This window comes from Chiloscyllium punctatum, chromosome 22 (assembly GCF_047496795.1).
Source record: "Chiloscyllium punctatum isolate Juve2018m chromosome 22, sChiPun1.3, whole genome shotgun sequence".
Taxonomy (NCBI): Eukaryota; Metazoa; Chordata; class Chondrichthyes; order Orectolobiformes; family Hemiscylliidae; genus Chiloscyllium; species Chiloscyllium punctatum.
The window spans coordinates 47,597,287-47,620,272 of record NC_092760.1 but is presented as its reverse complement, the minus strand read 5'-3'; the positions used below and the strand labels follow the sequence as shown (position 1 = coordinate 47,620,272).

General features: G+C 37.8%; 1 protein-coding gene across 4 annotated transcripts in view; it reads left to right on the top strand.

Moving 5' to 3' along the window:
* The window catches only part of brsk2b (BR serine/threonine kinase 2b), a 953,061-nt gene that overhangs the window by 884,156 nt on the left and 45,919 nt on the right, over window positions 1-22,986 (top strand). For 3 of the 4 annotated variants that reach the window (XM_072592238.1, XM_072592239.1, XM_072592237.1), the window contains 2 exons: window positions 1,004-1,184; window positions 9,834-9,923. In XM_072592238.1, coding sequence (XP_072448339.1) covers window positions 1,004-1,184; window positions 9,834-9,923 — 271 coding nt within the window. Of the gene's footprint in view, window positions 1-1,003; window positions 1,185-9,833; window positions 9,924-12,178; window positions 12,227-22,986 lie in introns of all 4 variants that reach the window. The other variant, XM_072592240.1, reaches the window with a different exon arrangement.

Sequence of the window (22,986 nt, the reverse complement as noted above, 5' to 3'; positions counted from 1 at the left end):
TATTTAATTGTCGTGTTACCAATCCCTTTGGCCCAACACAATCAGTTAAAATAAATGTCTTGCACAAAAGGTCATTGATCCAAAATATTAATTCTGCATCGTACTACACAGAAGCCACCAGTACAGTATTTCCAGGAACTTCAGTTTTCTGCTTCAGACTTCCAGGATCCGCAGTATTTTGATTTGTTTAAATGACAATTAGATTTTACAAATCTGGTGTGTTTTGAAGAAATATGTCTGGATTCTTGAATAGGATGCATTAATTGTGTAAATAATTTTCAACAGGTTTGGTAAAAGACATGTAGCAACTTGACTGACAAGCTGGTTAGCAGACATACTAACAGTTGGTTGAGTCATAAAATATTAATAAAGTCATTTTTCAGATGACAGTGTGTACAATTTTAGATAATTCCTTATAATCTGGTCATTTAAACCATAGAATATGTATAGTGTATGTTTGCTCAGATGGTGTCGGAATTATGACAACATTGGATAGAAGAACCAGGATATGGGGAGTTTGTGTCAAAGAGTCTTGACTTTACAATAATCAAAAAGAATAAGAATGACTGAGTGAACTTTATTCACACAGATTGCAGGAATGTAATACTTTTCCAAAGAATATGGTTAATGTACAGATAATTGCATATTTAATGGAGAATAGATGATATTTGAATTTTGAATGATGCAGGCTATGGAAAAAGAGTAGAGTAGTGGGATTCGTTTTATATAGCTGTATCATGGACGTAATGGAGAAAAAGTCTCATTTTCTGTAAACTTCTATAGTTCTATGAAGATAGCAGATGAGCTGCTATAAATGTCCATTTACCATACTGTTGCTATAGTAAAGGGATAAATTTATTTAAAGCGTTTTTAATAGGAAAAACATTGGATCATTGTCTGAAATTTCATCTAAATCTTCACTGCGTGCACGTACGTTAATTAGAGAAACATTACCTAATTTCCCTGTCATTAATGAATGGTATACTTTTTTCCTGAATTGCAGATCCCTAGCCTAAGTCACAGTGTTATGTCTCAGACAAGTTTCCGAGCAGAGTACAAATCCACTGGGGGCCCAGCTGTGTTCCAGAAGCCAGTTAAATTCCAGGTGGACATCACTTACACAGAAGGCAACGAGGCACGGAAGGAGAATGGGATTTATTCAGTCACCTTCACACTGCTGTCAGGTAACAGCAGCAACAAAGGCAATGGGGCAGCTATAGCCTTATTAATGGCAGGAAGGGAAATGGGAAGGATGGATATCTTGTACATATGTTGATTATCACTACAACCTATGCATGATGTTTCATTTCTGTTCAATACTGTATTCTGTATCTGTTTAGGTGATTAGTAATTTATTATATTATTAGTCATGGAAGCAGATGGGGATACATAGTAACTTCAAGCAAGTTCTGAAAGAACATTTGGGTAGCAGGCAATAGCCTCAAAAAGTTCCATATTTTAATTATTAGAGCTGAATTTTAATGCATGTTAAAAATTTAAGTTTTAATCGTCACTTGAAGCAGAATACTCTAATCACTTCATGCGACTGAATGAATAGGCATGGAAAGGTATGAATGAATTAAGTGTGCTCTCACAATATCACAAGACAGCCATTTGCAGCTTTTATGAGTATGAGATGAATGTATTCTCCCCTATCTCTTATATTGCTCACATTATCTTGTGTGTCCTAAAACAGACTGAATCAAATTCAACTTGTTTCGAATGCTTATTTATTTTAGCTTTTTACTTCAGTAGCTTAAAAAAAAGATATTGCTAATAAATTGAGTGAAAATTTTACTTGATAGCAATAAAGACAGCTTTACCATTGACCAGATATTATTAACAGTTAAACTATTTAGAAATAGTCTGGATCAGAGACTTGTTGATAAAGTAAGGTATACAATTTTCACTTGCAGGTTAATTTTCTTCAACCATGAAAATTATTTTTACGTTGTTGTTCTAGAACTGGGGTTTCCATTTCAGAAAACTGTAATAAGTGTTTTTCACAGAAGTCTTTTTTTGAGAAGTTTCTTTGTTAACTAGCGCTTGCACAGAGACATTAATGTTTTTTAAACGTAAGTACTTTAACTTTGAGATTATCGTATCCAGTGGAGCTGGAGCTCAATCCAAGCCAGCCAATGAGACAGAAACTAAGACTACTTTCATTCCAAATACAGGTTGTTAAGTAATCAGACTGACTTCTTTTTATAAAATCAATGTTATTACAAATGTCTGGAGCTGGTGGGACTTGAAGCCAGGCCTCTCACCTGCTCTGAACTGTTCTGAACAAGGGCCATTGGAACTGAAACATTCAACTCTGCTTTCTCTCCACAGACGCTGCCAGATCTGCTGAGGTTTTGCAGCAATGTCTGATTTTGCTTCTGTACTTTCCTCTCTCACAAGATTTTAACCTCATATTATCAAGATTCCTTTTACAAAGTTACAGTATCTTTCTAGGGCCATGTTTACTTCCAGGTCCATCTTTCAAAATTTTCAATACTTTTCTGACCTTTCACATGGTTGCCTCATTTTTTTCTATTCTGTCTCTTATCCCTCTTCTTGCATATTTAGCCAATGTTTTATTTTCTAGTTACGTCCTTCCATTCACTAGCCACCTCTGGCATATATGTCAACTTTGAGATCAAATTTCTGTTGTTGTCCTCTAGAACAAATATTATTGTCCAGTATTTCTCTGTCAATTTGCTCATACTCAGTCAATCTCCCATAATCTCCTCATTATTGTCCAATATATGTGCAAAGTGTCTCATCATTTTCTATGATGTGTTCATATTTCGCAATGTTGTAATTAGTGCCAATTAAACTACAAGAAATACATCTTGAAAATTTGCTGTAAAATCACTGTTGCTCTGTCACTACTTATAACTTTATCTAACCATTCCACTCTGACTTTGTTTTGTAATAAACTATGTCCCCAGATTAAAATTGATTTCTGATGAGCTTGTACAATGCCATAAAGCTTGCCAGAATTTCACTACAACTTCAGCCTTAATGCGTGTCTTGCTGTCTGCCCACAGGGTGTTAAAGTGCTCAGAAAAAAAGTAGATCTAGTCATGGTCTCCCACGAAGCCTGGGGATGATCACTCATTAGGGTGAGAGGGGAAAGATTTAAAAGGGACAACATTTTCACGCAGAGGGTGGCACGTGAATGGAATGAGCTGCCAGAGGAAGTGTGTGGATGTTGGTATAATTACAACATTTAAAAGGCATCTGGATGGGTGTATGAGTAGGATGGGTTGAGGGGGATATGGGCTAAATACTAGCAAATTGGACTAGATTTATTTAGGATATCTGGTTGGTATGAATGAGTTGAACTGAAGGATCTGTTTCTGAGCTGTGTATTTCTTTGACACTACATTTTTGGATTTCTCCCAAAAACCAGTTGATTTGGACTTTACTCCTCCAACCATTTACAGTGAGTTTTTGCATGGACTGCTTATGTAAGACAGGTGGCAATTTACAATGAGTCAATGAGCTCAGATATTATGAAGCATCTAATCTATCATCACGTGATTTATTTCACAAACTCCATTACTAAAAGGCGGCACAGTGGCTCAGTGGTTAGTACTGCTGCCTCACAGCACCCTGCTCCCAGATTCCATTCCAGCCTCGGGCGACTGTCTGTGTGAAGTTTGCATATTCTCCCAATGTCTGCATGGGTTTCCTCCGGGTGCTCCGGTTTCCTCCCACAGTCCAAAAAAAAAGGTGCAAGTCAGGTGAATTGGTCATGCTAAATTGCCCATAGGGATAGGTGCAGAGGGAGGTGGATCTGGATGGGTAACTCTTCGGAGGGTCAGTGTGGACTGGTTGGGCCAAAGGGCCTGTTTCCACACTGTAGGGAATCTAATCTAATCTAAAGGAACTTTTCACTGCTGTGTTCATTACCATAACATTCACATGTTCTCATTTTTCTCTCAGTTGTCAAACTTGCTAAGTAGGAATTCACCTGATGTTGTATGTCCTGTTCCTATGCATTTTTCTGTTACCTTGTCCACAAGTACTCTTTTTTTCTTTAGTATATTTTATCATGGACTTGCTAAATCTAGTTGCCATATATCTGGCAAGTACAGGGTAAAACTGTTTTGTTACTTATTCCATTGCTATGACTTCATTAAAGTCTCTTGCTAATTGGCGACTCATTATGGACCATGATGCATCACATTTATTGCTGATCTCTTCCGTAAAATTAGTGTATCCATCATCCTTATTTCTGCATTCTGTAATAGGATGTTAACTTATGGGGAAAAAAATGAGAAAATTACTCATGTAGTTTTAAGATTAATCTTAATTTTATTTAAACTCCTAATTCCAGATTCCACTAATGCTTGCTAATATTTTGGTTAGAGAAAAGAGTATAATGAATATCAAAATTGTGTAAACATCACTAGTAATCATCCACTAGTAGATCCACTGACTTCTCAGAAATAATTGTTTTCTTGTGTTCCCTATTTTGTTTGAGCCTATTTCATAGATGGCCTGCTAAACAGTAAGAATGACATTTGATCGTACATCTCTGCTGATAAATATGGCATACCCTAACTATTCTACAGGGATTCACCATTCTTTTTAATGATTTCAGCATGTTGTCATCTGCATACCTGAAGCTAGTAGAACTTGAAAAATCCTTAGCCTTACTTCAGTCTTAATGTTTTAAAGAATCTATGTAACAATTTAACCCGTGTACTCCATACATTCTGGATGTGCATCTACTGTCCAATGCAGTGAAATTGAATGACTCTGTGACCGAACACTCATTACTGGGCCGATTCCTCTTGTAACTAGTACATTTCATGCTGCCTGATTAACATCACTATTCTTGACTTCCAAATCCTCCATGCTTTGGGTAATTTTGAAAACCTTGTTATTCCATTCAGAACTATTCTTTGCATAACGGTATTTGAGTTGCATCTAAAGCACTTGTGGACCATACCTTGGACATCATGGGTATATTGTTCTGTTATAGTCACCTTGTTCCTCAGGCTATTATAATTGCTAAACATATCTCTATACTGACCCCTTTTATTAATGATTCTCCTCATGTGTTGATGCTTTTGGCCTTGAACTATGTAGTCTCACATGGCTACTACCATTGAATCTTCCATTCTTGGTGTTACTATTGAATGTCCCACTTGATCCACAAGGCCTTCTGGGAATGAATGTTTTCCCACAAATCTTTTAGAGCTTTTGACATATATTCATATAATGTCTTTCTTTCTGGAAATTTAACCCTGTGGAGTGTCTGCCAGTGGTCAACATCTCAATATAGTCCAACACTTTAAAGGCAAGTACTAAGTTTGGAATCTTCAACAAAAAAAAATCAATCCTGAAAAGATAAACTGTTTCTATATATCCTACTTCTAAATGTTTCAACGTCTAATCCTGCCTTGTATTTATTTTTTAAAAATCATCTTTCCTATACATTTACCCATAAGTGTTAATAGATTATACAAACCTTCCTCGATGTCCAATTCTTGAGTCACTAGCTTTGAGAATATTTCACATCTGATTTTGCTTCAAGTAGGAAGCATAAACGCCAAGACTATACATTGTTTTTTGTTTGATAAGGCCATGATGTATGTTCATAGGTCTACTTTATTTTTCCATTGATGACAACATTAAGATTCACTGTAGTATTAGGAAACCATTATGACAGATTTCAGTCATTCTTCACAAACTCAAATTATAACCTTTAGTCTGAAAAGAATTCTGAGCCCAGTCTTCATTGTTATGCAGTGATTCTCTGCTACAATATCATATCAGATCCAAGCGAATTGGTGAGACAGAAACTGAGGCACATCTCTTTGTCAGCAGAGTTTGTTAACTCCTCAGTCTTACAGCTCCTTCCACACACCACTCTTTCCCCTTTATATATAGCCAGTTAATCAATAATATCAATCTCCTGCTTAAATACTTGCTGTATTAATAGAGCTGACTGTCTGAGGATGTGCAAATTCTCTGGTGAGGTAAGCATGGTGAATACTTGAGAAACTCAGCAGGTCTGGTAGTTTCTGTGGAGAGAGAAACAGCTGTTTCAAATCTGATAGGACTGTTTCAGTAGCATCATACTGGACTCAAACATTAGTTATGTTTCTGTCTTCACAGATGCTGCAGACTTGCTTAGTTTCTCCCGCATCTCTGTGTTTGTTTCAGATTTCCAGCATCTTCAATATTTTACTTTTATTCTTTAATGAGGTGCTTCTTCTCTGAGAGTAACAAAATGTCACCTGCCAAAATTTATAATATTCATAAGTAATCAGCAAACAAAAGAAACTCAACTAAATCAATGTATACATTAATCTCAAAGTCACCACTGAACATGAAAAAATACAGAGGGGCATCAGATATGAACCTGTTGGAAACAAAAGACAATCGATCATAAAGCTGACCAGAAACCTCAGTAAATGAAAGCAGAATATGCCACATAGCTTTTATCCTGTTAAGATGAGTATCAATTCATCAAACATGCTATGCTTCCAGTAAGAAAACATGTGTTCTATTCAAAGTGACTTTTTTCACAAATAGCAAGTGAAGAAAGTTATAGGCACATTGTGATATTCATGTAAATTGAGAGTAATTAATAGTTATTCCATTTCCACTAATGAAAAGTGAGTCTAGAGGATTAATGATGGACTATCGACAGCAGTATCCCATAGAACTTCAATAAATAGCAAGAGTTTCCTCAAACTAATGTTTGCCAATAGAAGGCATCCAAATGCACTTTTTAAGTGAGTCACTTGTGAAAATGCTCTAGAAAAAAAACCTTAATGTAAAGGAATTAATGAACATTGATGCAAGTCAAAAACAAAACAGCCATAATCCGACAGCTTTCTTTGGGCTTTGGAAACAGTCTGAATGATTTTGGTATCAGAGTGAATTATTTTAACAGCACAATAAACCTCAAGTCTCTTACAGACTTGTTTAAAATCAGAACCTGTCCCTGATTGGATTTATTTTAAAGATGCATTTCAATTTATGTTGAAAAGACAGCAGTTTTATGTGCAAATTGGGACTGAATCCGTGAGTTTTATATAGCAGTATTGCAGGTACTCTGCTATTTTTCAACTGATGGTGTTTTAAGCTGCAGGGCATATAATCTATTTCAAAATCATCCATATTGTAAAAAAATCAAGGTGCATGTTTGATGCCTGTGCATTGCTTTCACTTTCAACGTCAGAACCTCTATCATGTCTCCCACACTTTGCCAACTTCTGTTCAATAAAGGATAGTCTCAGTTTAATTGATTTTTTTGCATTATTTTCAAATCTCCCTTCAACACCTATGAACATGAAGTGAAGATTCCAGTAAGAAAAGCTTTTTTAAAAAAAATACACATTTAAAGCACTATTTCCAACAGCAAATCAATTTGACTGTATTCGTTGAGTCAATTGTTCTAGCTATCCCCAAAATAGGTTGATTTGATTGACGAAGGAGGGATTGTGAATTGTGAAATCAAATCTACTTCACAATGGAGAATTCCGGAGATCACAATTACTAGGATCTGACAGTCTTTTATTAACAAAACATCAGCTTCACTCTTGAGGAGGAGTCAGCAACCATGTCTCTTAATATCAACAACATTTGCAAATTGTAGTTTTGGTGCTAAATTACTCATCATGTAATTTGTGTCATCGCATCATACTTTTAGCTTAATGGCAGAAAAAAAATTACCAAGTACTTCATAATTACTTAATTAAGTAGTACTCCAGGGTTGTAACACCCTGTATACTAACAACCTAGACTATAAAAGTGAGACATCTGAAGTTTTGTTATCTCTTCAGACCATATCTTCAGCAAAGTAAGTGTCTGAAATAGATTAACTCCAAAGTTTTTTTGCACATTTTACAAGCTGATTCAACATCACTTCAAAACATAAAGTGGTGGAAATTCACGTAGGCCAGAGACTGCTGCTGGGGGCAGGTAAAAATGCAGAATCTACTGCTGTGCTCTTTGAAAGAGGTTTCCATTATCAGTAAATAAGCTTTGCGGGATCCTTCTGGATTCCTGAGCCTCATTTGGTTGGCTAGACAGGAAACCCATTTCTCTTTTCACACAGCTATCTCCAACAGCCCCACCACCCTGTGGTCGATCATGTCAACTCCCCCTCCCCCTCCCCCTCCCCCTCCACCTCCACCAAGGACATGCAAGTCCTAGGCCTCCTACATTGCCGAATCCAAGCCACCCAACGCCTGGAGTGAGAACACCTGATCTTCTCTCTTGGAACCCTTCAAAACACACGGCAACAACATTTTCAAACCTCCCCTCCCCCACCTCATCCCAGATCCAACCCTCCCATTTGGCACCGCCCTTTTGACCTGTCCCATCTGTCCATCTTCCTTCCCATCTATCTGCTCCTCCCCTCACTCTTCCTACTGTCCTGCACACACACACACACACACTAAACCCTGAACAATAGCACAAGGGCAGTAAAAGACGGGTGATTTTAAAGGCTCACCTGTTTGGCTTCTCCTGGGAACAAAGAGTTAAAATCACACAATTCTACTTCAAGATGTTTCTGTAGCAACTACTCACAGATTCAATGTAGCTGAGGACAGGAACTCTGCCACAGTAAGGAATTAATGTGTGGCATATGCAGGGGCTGATGTGTGGTGGAGGTTTTGTGTTAAATCCATAAAATAAGGAAGAAATTACTTCATTGAAATGCAGTTATATTTATCTCAAAGGAATGAAGTTTACAGTCATTAATTGTAGCTGAGTTAGTGCTCAGATTCCAAATATGTTTATGTTTTCCTAATTTTAAATCATCATTGCTGCATCTAATTCCATAATTCCCTTTTCACTTTGAAGGATAGGGCACTGCGTACCACTAACCTCTTCATGGCTCTGAATCTAAGGTGTTACAATTTGCCAAAAACAAATGCGGAACTGTCTCTGCTACTCTCACCCTCTGAGATCAGTCACTGGTGAAATGTTGTGAACCACAGGGACAGTGAGACAGCTGCAAGACGTGCTGATTAAATTAGATTAGATTGCAGGTGTCATGATTTGCTTTAAACTATTCAGCTCCTAAGACCCCTTTTTTTCATGTTGTGAGGAAACCTCTAAAGAGCAATCAAACCGATCAGTAATTGTCTTCAAAATACTATTGAAATATGTATTCATTTTAGGAAATTGTATTTCTAATATTTGATGAGATTGTTGATTTAATACTCCATGTACAGGGTTATTTATTTTCATTGTACAGCATTATAGCTATAATGACTAGCCTCCACAATCTTGTAGGCCCAGTGAAGAGTCACCCAGATGTGTGTGTGTGTGCGTGTGTGTGTGTGTGTGTGTGTGTCATCTGTCTGTCTCGAGACCATGTTACCCTCCACACCCAAAGGACACACACATTATAGATTCGCAGATGAAGAATGGTGACTTGAGTAAGGTGCTGCAGGGGATTTGGACTGTGTTGAGGATGAAGAATATCTCGGCAGGGTTGAAAGTCATCAGGAGCAGACGAGTGTATAAATGAATCCCCAAAAAATATTAATTGCTTCATTACCTATTTTGTTGAAAAAGTAAACAAACTTCTCTGGAGAGATCGAGAAGATGCACCAATGATTAAATCTAATCAGAGACTCATTTTCAACATGAGGTCAGAGAAATCTTAATGAAATTGAGATGAAATTAATGCAGCTAATAATTATGGTAAGTGTGTGAAATTTAGAAAGTGGTCAGGCTGAAAAGAAAACACATAAATAACACCTTGTTCATGACACTCTGCATCTGTGTGGTTGTGCATGCTGTGCTAATAATTAAAGTACAGAGTTCATTGCTTTTTACCTTTAATTCTCTGCTCTAAATAATAGGTCCAAGCCGTCGGTTCAAAAGAGTGGTGGAAACAATTCAGGTCCAGTTGTTAAGCACACATGACCAGCCTTCCGTGCAACAGTTGTCTGGTAAATATTATATTTTCTCTCAAAATGAATAGTATGCAAAACAGATGCTATCTAATATGCTTACAATAAGAATCCAAAGTGATTTTACTACTTATGGCATGCTTTATGTCAAGCCTTTCCATGACATCTAAAAATCTCCCAGCTTTAATGTTTAGTTTCCTACTATGTTAAATCTGCTCATAATCTCCTTGTAATTTTTATGCCATTTTCAGAACTTATCATGATTAGAATATCTTACTATGTCAATTTATTCCCCATATTGCTGTTGCACTTCAGTCAGTTCACTCATCATCCCATTTAAATAATGCAAGTTTCAAAGTTGCACTTACTAGGAGGGAAAAGGCCTTTCTATGGAGTTTAGATTCCCTACAATGTGGAAACAGGCCATTTGGCCTAACAAGTCCACCAAAGTCCACGGCCCTCTGAAGAATAACCCACCCAGACCCATTTCCCTCTGACTAATGCACCTAAAACTATGGGCAATTTAGCATGGCCAGTTCAACTGACCTGGCTCCCATGTATACACAAACAAGTTTTGTAAACTTCAAATAAATCGAAAGCAAACAAAATTGGTTTTGCTCCTGGATTTTTCTAGTGTATTTAATGTATTCTGAGGCAAATTTTCTTGAAGCTCGAAAGTTTGCAGACTGATATTTCCTTTGCATAAATTATAAAAAAATTGATGAAGTAAGTGCAAGTGGATATACAGAACAACCTCTGTTATCCGAACATCAGTTATCCAAATTTCGGATTATCCGAAAAAGATCTCAAGGTCCAGTAAATGCTTCCTTTGTTTACGATCAGATCAGTTATCTGCACAATCAGTTATCTGAACAAAATACTCCCCACCTGTCTCGTTCAGATAATTGAGGTTGTTCTGTAATCCACTGAATGAGAAGGAATTTCAGCAACAGGAATTTTAAGCAATTTCCAAACTTGTGACCATGTGGTTTATTTTAACCACTTTCTGGCAAGATTCTTTTATTATGTGATCATTTCCATCATTTAACAGAATGGCTACTTATCATGCAAAAAGAATACATTTTTTATCCAAATGTACGAATGTTTTAAAATGTTTTCCATGGAGTTTCGAAGTGGCCACTTAAAGGGTCACCTTGCCATGTAAAATAACTGAGATATTTTGCAAGCATTGTGTACACAATTATATCCTTTTGAAATTCTTCTTGTTTTTGGAGAACAAATTTCAAATATTAAGTTCTGCAGATGAAACAGGATTAGTGTTTTTGTACAATAAACATCTGGTGGAAATCATTGCCATTGTTTCTTGGATGCACTGCAAGGTTAAACCCATGCTTAAAGCTCTCCAAACAACAAATCTGAACGTTCTCATTAATCCTGGAGCAAATCCTATTATCCTTTGCTGGAAATCTGGAGCTTGCACTTGCAACCAAGGACATACTACTAGCTTTATATGCACTTACTTAAACCTTGATGGTCGAAAGCAATTATTCGATTTAAGTGATTAGGAAACAAAATGCTATCACTATATTCACAGATGTCATTATGCCGCTTTCTGTGTTTGTTTTGTGCACATATGTAAAGATGTATTTCCTAATTGTAAATTCTGCTTTTAAGAGAGCAGAAAATGTCAAAAAATGAATTTGTGACAAAATAATATTGCTTTTTACCATCTATTTTTGTAAATCGTATTTGAGATTTACAAAATTTTTGTTTTTATTTGGAATATCTGAAAGAATAGTGTTGAACATTGTTTCTAAATGGAAACTATAGTCAAACCTTAGCTCATTTGAATGTATCTGCTTCATGCTGTTTAAGCGCAATTTCTCTCTGAAGCCCTGGGTAACATTAACAGTGTTTAATCAGAATACACTAAAGCTTCCGGTGCTTTTTCTTTTCTATCCTTGTGTAATGGTGACCATATAGCCTCATGATATTTGTGTGCACAGTCAACCCATTCGACATCTTTCAGCTTTTTTCGTAATCCATTTTTACATCATCTTATTCTCTCCATTTTGGGTACTCACTGGATTATGTAATATCATCGTTCCTACAACTACCATCCTTAGGAAGAGTGAATTATTTCAATTTAAGAAGATCTGCCATTCAACAGATACAGTTCAAATGGGGTTATGCCCATAAAGAAATATCTTAGGGCATTACTTTTAAAAAATCTTAGTTGTGACCTAGTATGACTTATCTGTCTACATCTTCATGTCTTGGATTATTGGTTTATACAATAAAGAAACATCTGCCTTTCTCCTCCTGTAATCCAGCAACTTCTCACTGTATGCAGCTGCTGACTGGCAGACTTTCAAAATGTGGTAAGAACCCCCACACACACAACCCCTCGCCAATCACTCTTACCCCATGGAGAGCACTGTGCTATGACTTTTTAAGTTTTTGGATTGCCTTTCGATTCACTTTGAGCCCACGCTTCTGACCACATTTTAGTTCCTTCTGTTGCTGGCGCTGCATGTTGCAATATGTTATAATTAGCCCAACCTTATGCAGCAGTCGCTAGGTGACTTTGCCTGCTAGATAGGCTTGTGGTGCATTGAGATGCCTTACTGCTTTTTTTTTGGCAGTGAATGGCAATACTGCAGCTTTAAGTCTTTTGAAGTTGAGTCTTGATTACTTCATAATTACTGCCTTTCTTATCAACACTGAGCTAATGTTCAGCAATTGCTGTTGCTTTGCTTATATTCCGATGCACATAATGCTAGATGGACAGGAAAACACATCTAACATCTCCCACTGAATTGTGCATGATGACACAAAGACAAAAGTGCATTTTATTTGTACACTTTCTGCTAGAATATATACCACCAAATCCCCCCTCTCTGTATTTTATATGTATTTTTTAAATCATCGCTTTTATAAGTGACTTATGGAAATGTTGCTGTTTTATATTGTTTTCATAAATATGGTCTCCTTATACAAATGCCTTTGAAATTATTAGAGTAGTTTAATTTTGAAGACTGGAGTATTGCTATATTCAGTGCAGAACCATTGGAGTTGTCCCCTGTCTTGTGCATGAATTGTAATCAATTTTTCAAGGTGTCTGTATTTGAGCTTCCCTAATGGCACAGTTCTGAAATGCTCTGTTTGGTCTTGACCTCAGCCATGCAAATCAGGAAGGGCTAGGTTCAATTACATTGGTGTTGAAACTGCAGTTCTTGGATGGAATGGTAATGCAATCCTAAAATTTCTCCCAATGTCACCAGCCTGAGGAAAAATCAACCGAAGTAATCTTTCCTAATTTGTGTTCAATGATGCCAGCTGAAAATTGTTTGAGTATGGGTGATAGTTGGGAGCTGCACCTGCTTTGGTATTCTTCCATGTTGAATTGCTTGCCAATACTCATTCTTTAGATCCACAGGCAAAGGATGGAAACTTGAGCAAAATTCCCCAAGACTGCTAGTGCAATCATATTTCAACGGAAAGTCAGTGCATACAGGAGAACAATTAAATATTGTAAATATATAATATAACAACCTAAGATGGGAAAATACATTTTGAACTCTCACAGACTCTTTTGGTCATATTAGTAACTATTGGTACAATTACATCTGAATAGGAGAAAATCTGATAGCTCAACACAGTTAAAAAATTTCCTCTTAGAATTAGGTTCTTGTCCAGGCATGATTAACAAAAAGTAAAGTGGGAGAGATGTCTTGTAGTTGTGTATCTTATACCTGCCCAGTGGTAAGCTATGGTAACCATCTCCCAGAGGGGAGAAGTCCAGATAACTTGAATAACATAATTATGGTCAATTTGTACAATAATACTCAAGTGTGGAATTATACAAATCTCACTGCTGTTCATGACTTCACTATTGCAAAACAGGTCATTTGGTGTAACAGTATGTGTTTATCTCCAAATGAACCAGCTTCCAACCCATCCCCTTCATTTCATCCAATCAATAGATTTGTAATGATCACTTAGATGTGCATTAATGTTTGCAATGATGTTGAAAAATTAATATATTTGTGACAAGTTGTAATGTAACTTCAAGCCAAACATGCATGCTGCTAAAACATCGAACAGTGTGGTGCAACCTTTACATAGATTGGAGGATCCCTATTATATTTGTTAATAGATTTACACAGTGACATTGCAGAAAAATATGTTCTGTCCTCAAAATATTTAACAATTTGTCAAAGAGGATGTATGTTAGAATACAAATTGTAATACTTCTCAATACTTTAATGAGATTAAATACTGATGGTAGTTCAGAACAGAATAGCCTCAGCTCACCAAGGTTTAAAGAAAACATCTCTGACCCTACACCTTCCTGTATTTAGATCGCTAGCTTTTGAAATGGCATACTGTTTTGTTTTGTTGTGCAAGTAGAATTCCATTCATGTGACATCCTTATCAAAGTCACCATTAAAAAATATTAACAGGAATCAACAGAAATCTGCAACAAATAAAAGGAAGTGTACATTCTCACCTGACAGCAATTGTAAATTTGTGGTTTTCAGTAAAGAATTAGCATTAAAACCACATGTGTACTCTACTATTTCCACAACTTAAATGGTTGCAACCTTAATCAGCAAGTTACAACCTCTGGTGCACCAATTCTTCTGATATCAATTAACCAGATTGTCATCTATTTTCATTGATATATAGCCAAGCATAAAACAAACACCGATAAATCAGTCAGGGCCTGGGGAAAGTGTGAATACACATCTTATATTCCTTCATTAAGCATGAAAATTAAAGTTTCAAACCATCTAACTATCATTCATGCACATTAGACACATGTTTTAAGAGCCTATAATTATGAAAACTTGTCAATTTTTAATATGTTTTACACTGATTCCATTAAAATGCATTAAAAGAAAGTGCAGACCGGGCTCAGCGAGGATAAATAAATCAAAATTACAATGAAGCACCAAGCATTGTTTCATACCGCACTTAAAATTCTGGACAGGATCTTACCCCGTTATGATCCAGCATAAATGCAGGAAATTCCAAAACATATTTACTGCTCCTAAAGACCATACCCATTACATTGGGCCAAGATCTGTTCAAGGGCAGGAAACAATAAGCAGGTCTAAAAGAATGAGGAATTTGCATACAACATTTACCTGATTTTTGTCAGTCTTTTAGATAACGTATTTTCTTCAAATCTAATGTACATATGCTCATTCTGAAGCAGAATGCTGTTGTTTGCGTTTACAGTCCTGCTATTGTTTGCATCAAGGATGACATGTTTCCTGTCTAGTTCAATGGGTTCTAAGATGATTGGTTACTTCAATGCATGATCTGCAGACTCTGCCATGTCAGGTAGCTAGTGGTTGAAGGATTGGGTAGGCAGGTTTTTGGAGGTTTGTGAGTCCCTCTGATCCCTCAATTTCACCTCTGTACATTCTTAACAAAGTCTCTTAATATGGTCAGTACCTTCCTGAAATACGTCCCCCCTTTATTGGTCAATCACAAGATAGGAATGTTTGACCTCTTCAGAAATGCTTTGAGGGCATCCATAAAGCTTTTCCAATGCCCTTGTGGGAGTCTATACCCATGACTGAATTTTAATTCGAGCAATTGTGTCAGGCAAATGAACGACATGTCCCATGCACTGGAGTGACTAGCATCTTGATACTGAGCAAGGTGACTGTGTTGTTGGACTACCTTTCTTCTCAAGGGTTACATATAGCTAATTAAAAAAAAACTTTAGTCTCTGATTTCAGATCTTTATCCTCAAACACTCTTGTCTCAGTTGCCTGAAGGCTAAGCTGACGCATGGAAGGCACTAATTAACTTTGACATCCATCAATAGGGAGCTCCCAAGATGCAGAAGATGCTCCACATTTTTCAGGTTTCAGCCATTGAGTGTAACTGATGGTGGGAAGTGTTTTGCTGCAGGAATGGATTGAAAGAGAATCTTAGTTTTCCAAGTATTTAATGAAAGGCTGATTTTCCCAGATGCTTTGGAGATGCAGTCAGTAATGACCTGGAGCTCAGTTTCTAAATGAGCGTAAACTCTAGCATCATATTTATATTGAAGCTCTAAAACTGAGCTTGGTGTGGTTTTGGCTTTGGGTTGAAGGAGGCATAGGTCGGACACTTGCCCATCCCTTCTATGTCAACATGGACTGGGCAGAGGATGCTAACAAGTTTCTGAGGGCTAGCCAGATTTGAGGAGGATATTCCAATAGTCTTTGCAGTTGATAGAGTAAAGGCTTTCATAAGATCATGAAAGGCCATGCACTGAGCTTGATACTGTTCTTTATAATTGTATTGAGTTTGCCATGCATTGAGGATCATGTCTATAGTGCCTCTTAAGTGAAAACCACACTGTAACTCTGGGAGGAAGTCTACTCTGTAGTTTTAAAAAAAAAGTCCTGAGTAGTTAACACAACTGGACTTGTCTCCTTTCTTGAATGTAGTCATGAACTGTCCAGTCATGTTAGGAGTGCAATTCCACTGCATTTCAGAATTTCAGCATTTGTTCCTTCTGCTTCGGAGGTTTCTTTGTTTTAGCTGGCTTTTTCAACTTCACTCAGGATCAGGATGTTGTTGAGACCAAGCCAGACAGGCCTTCGAAGAGTGTACTTGAAGGCATTGGAATCTTAATTGAGGAGTTCTTCAAGATGTACTCTCCAACAGGCACTGACTGCCTCACCATTCTTGATGAGCACCCCTCCATGTTTGGCTGTCAGCATGGTGTACCCTGTGCCCTTAGGTCAAAGATCTGAAGAAACTGCTTATCATTTGTGTCAGTGAGTTACTGGATATCGCATACTCTTTCTTCCCACCATTTGTTCTTCTTATCACGGGTTCTGTACTGTACTGCAGCTTCTAGCCACCAGTAGAAAATGCCGCTTTTCTCTTGAGCTGTGGTAAAGTTTCCAGCTAATGAAAACTTTGCACCAATGTTCAGCTTGGCGCTGTAATATCTTGCTGGTTTTCATCGATCCATTCAAAATGTTCTCTGGCAGAGACAGAAAGAATCTGTTTGCAGATGCTAGTTATGTTGGAGTTCAGGTTGACCAGGCTCAATGGGCACACCATAACTCCTGGTCACTGGGCTTGAAAGGTTTGCGCTCTGTATGATGGCATAAGTGATGTCCTATGCTGAAACAATGAGCTAGTCAAGCTAATGGCAGTGTTTGGACCATGTATGTTGCCATGAGCTTGTCTCATTTGCATTACAAGGTGTTGCAAATATTCTAGACATTTTTCAAGAGGATGACTTTATTGAAGTCTGTTTTCTCTACTTGCTTGTCAATTGCACCCTTTCAGAAGTTTATATCCTTCCACACTCTGGTGCTGAAATCGCAGATAAGGATCAGTTTGATGTCTGCTGGAAATTGGACTAGGATTTGCTCATTGTCATTATAGACTTGGTCTCACTTGTTGCCTCAAAAGTAGGAGGATATGCATGACAATGATAGCATGTGATTCCTCAATAGTTCCTCCAGTGGTTAATATAATGCTCACTTATAAGCAGAGAGAGGCACCAAGGAACCTGAAAACCTAATTTTGCTGGCAAATCATTACCCCGTGGAGTTGTTGATCCTCTGCTGGAAGCCTCACACCCCTAGAATAGTCAGTATCCCTGTCTCATTTGGAACTGTAGCGTTGATGTCGAACTGCATTAGCAGGAATAAGTCACTACAGTTGTTAAGACCATAAGACATAGGAGCAGAAATTAGGTCAATCAACCCATCAAGTCTGCTCTGCCATTCAATCATGGCTGATAGGTTCTTGAGTGTCAAGGTGGTCAAGGGTTATGGAGAGAAAGCAGGAGAATGGTGTTGAGAAACCTATCCATCACAGTCTTAAATATACTCAATGACCTGGCCTCCACAGCCTTCTGTGGCATTGAATTCCATAGATTCACCACTCTCTGGCTTAAGAAGTTTCTCCTTATCTCAGTTCTAAAATGTCTTCCCTTTAATCTGAGGCTACATCCTCAGGTTCTTGTCTCCCCTACAAATGGAAACATTTTCCCAACACCCACTCTGTCAAGCCATTCAGTATTCTGTATGTTTCAATTTTATCCCCCTTTACCTTTCTAAACTCCATCAAGTATAGACCCAGAGTTCTCAAATGTTCCTCACGTTAAGCTTTTCATTCCTGGGACCACTCTCGTGAACTTCCTCTGAACACGCTTCAGGGCCAGTACATCCTTACTGAGATATGGGGCCCAAAACTGCACACAATATTCCAAATGTGGCCTGATCAGAGCTTATAGAGCCTCAGATGCACATCTCTGCTTTTATTTTCAAGTCCTCACAAAATAAATGCTATCATTGCATTTGCCTTCTTAACTACTGACTCAACCTGCAAGTTTACCTTGAGAGAATCCTAACTAGAACTCACTAGTCCCTCTGAATTTTCTCCCAGTTTAGAAAATAGCCCATGCCTCTATTCCTACCAAGTGCATGACCTCACACTTTCCCATGTTGTCCTCCATCTATAATTTTTTTGCCCACTCTCCTAGTCTGTCTAAATCCTTCAGCAGCCTTCCTGCCTCCTCAATGCTACCTATCCCTCTACCTTTCTTTGTGTCATCTGCAAACATAGCTAGACTGCCCTCAGTTCCTTCATTCAGATTGACAATATATAAAGTGAAAAGTTGTGGTGCCAGCACTGAGCCTCGCAGAACACCACTTGTCACTGGCTACCATCCTGAGAAGGACCCTTTTATCCCCACTCTCTGCTTTCTAGCAGACAGCCAAACTTCTATCCATGTTAGCACCTTGCGTCTAACACCATGGGCCCTTACTTTACTCAATAGCCTCCTGTGCAGCACCTTGTCAAAGGCCTTGTTCATAATGGACATTCCAGGTCCCAAACTTCATTTGGACAAGTGAAGGATGTCTGTGTGAGACTTTTTAACATGTGGTGATTGCGCACTGACTACCAAGTGGTCTCTGTAAAGCATAGCCTTGGTCCAGGGGCAGAATTCAGTTCATTCCAATGGGATTTCAACTTTGCAGCTTGGAAGATCATTATGAAAACCTCAATTTGCAAGTTTTCTTTGTGACACAGAGTTATATTGACAGTTAAATGTAAACACACTACCAATCTATACCCTTCCAACCCTTCCAATTACCAGCTGGTTATTTCAACAGTATAGAAAAGGAATATTTGATTTTTTTTTGTCTGCAAAGTTTTCAACCAAGTATTTGTTTGCTGTTCGAATCAAGGGGCATAGTGGAGTAAACAAAGTATAGGAGAAAGTGAGGACTGCAGATGCTGGAGATCAGAGGTGAAAAATGTGTTGCTGAAAAAGCACAGCAGGTCAGGCAGCATCAAAGGAGCAGGCGAATTGACAGTTCGGGCATAAGCCATTCTTCAGGAGTGACGAGGGTGTGCCAAGCAGGCTAAGATAAAAGGTAGGGAGGGGGGACTTGGGGGAGGGGCATTGGGAATGCGATAGGTGGAAAGGGGTTAAGGTGAGGAAGATAGGCCGGAGAGGGGTTGGGGGCGGAGAGGTTGGGAAGTGGATTGCAGGTCAAGAAGGCAGTGCTGAGTCACAGGGTTGAGACTGAGAAAAGGTGGGGGGAGGGGAAATGAGGAAGGTGGAGAAATCTGCATTCATCCCTTGTGGTTGGAGGGTTCCTAAGCGGAGGAGATGACCTGGGGGGTGCAGTGAGAGAGGGACTCACTGAGATCCTTGTAGAGGGAGAAGGAGAGCTTCTTCAAGGAAGGCATCCTTGCAAGAGGATCAAAATCAACTAGGAGAAAGTGAGGACTGCAGATGCTGGAGATCAGAGCTGAAAAATGTGTTGCTGGAAAAGCGCAGCAGGTCAGGCAGCATCAAAGGAGCAGGAGAATCGACGTTTCGGGCTTAAGCCCTTCTTCAGGAATGAGGAGGGTGTGCCAAGCAGGCTAAGATAAAAGGTAGGGAGGAGGGACTTGGGGAAACAAAGTATATCCTTGTAATAAGTTTTCCATTTTTAACCAGATGCTCAGAAAATAAAATTGGATTTTTTTCTATATAATAGATTCTTAGTTATAGCTGAGCTGTGCATAAGCAGGAGAGGCTAGAAGTCAGATGTAAGGTATATTTTGCACAGGTATGTTAAGTAAATGTTGCCTTTCCTATTGTAGGATTTGCGTCCTGAGTTTGACTGACGCTTAGTGTGAGAATTCTTATACTGAACTGCTCTTCCATAACACTGCAGTGGTATTAAACACACCAGCAGTGTAGAAACAATGGCTCTCATGACATCGCAGTAGTATAATTTTAATCTCCATGAACTAGCCAGGACGTTCACCTATGCTGTAGGTTTGTGCACCTGCAGTCAAGCAAAACAGGCTGCACGTATGATACTCCAGAGGACTCACAGGTTTGGATAGCTTTACACATATATAGTCAAAATGATTTACAAAACATGGCAAATGAAGAAGAAGAATTTCCTCCGAAAGCTAGTTACATACACTTCTGGAGAACTATAAAATTCAAGTTAAAGTCAAGTACAAATCCTCATTGAAAGGGCTTCTATTGGCTGAGCATTAATTGTTGACTCAAGTGCCACACTGCACTGAAATCATAAAAATTCTACCTTTTAATCCTTCCTTCTGTGCTGAGCTGATTGATCTCAATTTGCATTGCAACTGGCATTAGAATTGCCAGTGTAGAAGAATCAGAGTATATTTTCCTGACTGATGTCAAAGGCCTCTTTTTGGGAAGTATATGAGTGTAGACTCCAAGTGAGTACAGGATTGGGCTCCACTGTGATATTTCTCATGATCAACTAGGCTGTTGACACCCAATGTCTATCCTCAAGCATGCGGGGTATGGGTTTATACACAGAATGTTTGTGGATAGCTTGCTGATCTCCACAGGAGAAGAAATGTAATGGGAGAAAGCTAGGAGCAAATTAAAAGCAAAGTGAAAGCATCTGGGCTATACTTAACGATAGCATATTTTACAACATTACTTCTCCTACAGGGAATGTATCATTCAGCAACTGCATTCACTATATCACACAACTACCAGAAATTGCACCTGAAAATTCCCCCTGACAGCAACACCGCCTTGTTAACTGGAAAAAGGAAACTTTAGAAACAAAGCTGCTAACAGATCAACAATAAAAAGATAGCTAATGTTTTGGGAATCAACCCATCTTCAGAATACTCACTTCACCACTAATCAATGATCTGTAGTCTTTAGGATTTTTGAGGATTTTTCTATTTTATTTAATTTGCAATTTATTTTGTTTTTTAGTTTTAATCTAAACTGTTGTAAAGATAGGCTTAAATGTGTATCCTCATAAGGTGCAAAACACCACATTTGATCAAATAAATTGGTCTGGTTTTATTGTCTACATACTTTTTATTAATTTTGCATTTTATTTACTTTGTGTACATGTTATATGTAGAGGCTTGCATTTATAACACATTACCTTAATTTACCCCTTCACTTATGTGATGTGAATGTAAAGTTGGCCAATATTTCCACAATGGGAATTTCCATTGACTAATCTGTCCTAGGGTTTGGGTAATCTCAAATCAATTCTTATCAGAAGACTTCAGAAGATACAATTGTCCTTAATTTGCTGCAAATGCAAGAATGGCCAGAATACGAAATGAAAAATAATCACACTGGATTAAAGTTATATTTCAGACATAAAGTAATGAGGTAGCAGAAGGGATTTTACTGTATGCTTCTGCTTTAAAACATTTGCTTTCTGTGTCTGCCCTTAATGAAAAATGTTCTATTATCCAGCACCGAAACATTTTGCCTTGAACAGCAAAAAATTCTGAAAAAAGAGATGAAAAATAAAGAATAGAATTGATTAATACTCTACCATCCATTGTAAAAGCAATTTTTAAAAAAATAACAAATGAATTATGGCCTACCCTAATGTGAAAGTGGTGTCATTCCCTGCCCAAAACTTGAGCAGCCTGAGTTATCATCTTAACACATTATGCATGTGCATGACAATGGGTCTCACAACTGTACCCAGCTGCCTTATGAAGACTGACAGTTGATAGCAAATGTAAATGTGCAAGGAAGTGACATAGAGATTGCTGTCCGAAGGCTAGAATGAAAATAAATGTGGAGCAAAAGTGTTCTTACACAGTATTACCATCCTTATCTTTAGGGTTTAAAGTTTAGAAGCATAAAATACCAGCCTGTTATTGCATCTGGTTCCTCTTGTCAGTAGCATGAGCCAGTTAGTGTCATGTCTTGTAAATTATTTATGCACAGGATTAAAGTTTTCCATAAATAGAGCCTGCTACATTTATAAAATTTGAAGGCAGTTTATATCACAAAGTAAAGAAATGTTTTGTTCTTAAGTATTTTAGTCAATCTTAATTGTATTACAAGGTTTAAATTTGCTGTAACTTTGTGTTAAATACCGATAAAGACTGAAATGAAGAGCATTGTATCTGCTTGACAGGGGATAAGAATAAATTGGAAGGTTTCTTACTTGCTTCATTATCCATAATTTATGTGTTCACATACAGCTCCACATTTTATCTCTTCTTTGCAGCAGTTAGTATTACTTGCTTGCTTAAGGTTTACAGGGCCTACACACCAGTTGTGCAGATTTAATGAAATTGGAGCAGTTCCATGGAATTATCTCAGAAAATCACGATAAAATTAAAGGAAATGTCGTACTGAAATGACTGACTTTATTGTTGAGTCTTCATTTAATGCACATTTGTGACAACATATTTACTCAGGTCTGTCACAAATGCAAACTGCATGTGGCCATGCTTACTAAATGTCACTGGGATTTCCTTTTTGACTTTAGACAACTAAATCTATGTAAGAGTCAGCTACAGAGTCCAAGGATGCTCCTCTTCACATACAAATGCTTCTAATACATTCTCCAGCAGGATCAGAAAATAATCAAAATTTTGCAGATGAATCAAAACTCTTGTTTTAAGAAGGAAACTGACTTCTGCAGGCAGTCTTTGCTTAACTAAGCCAGAATATACATGGAAGCACTTTATGCAAGTTACTTGTAAAGGCTTCATTTGTACAGATCCCTCAATTTTTTTCTTTTTGCATCTTATAAATGCCATAGAATTTGGACTAAGGACCTTGCAAAAAACATACATTATACAGAGCGACAGGATGTTACAGCTTTTTAATATTCACAAG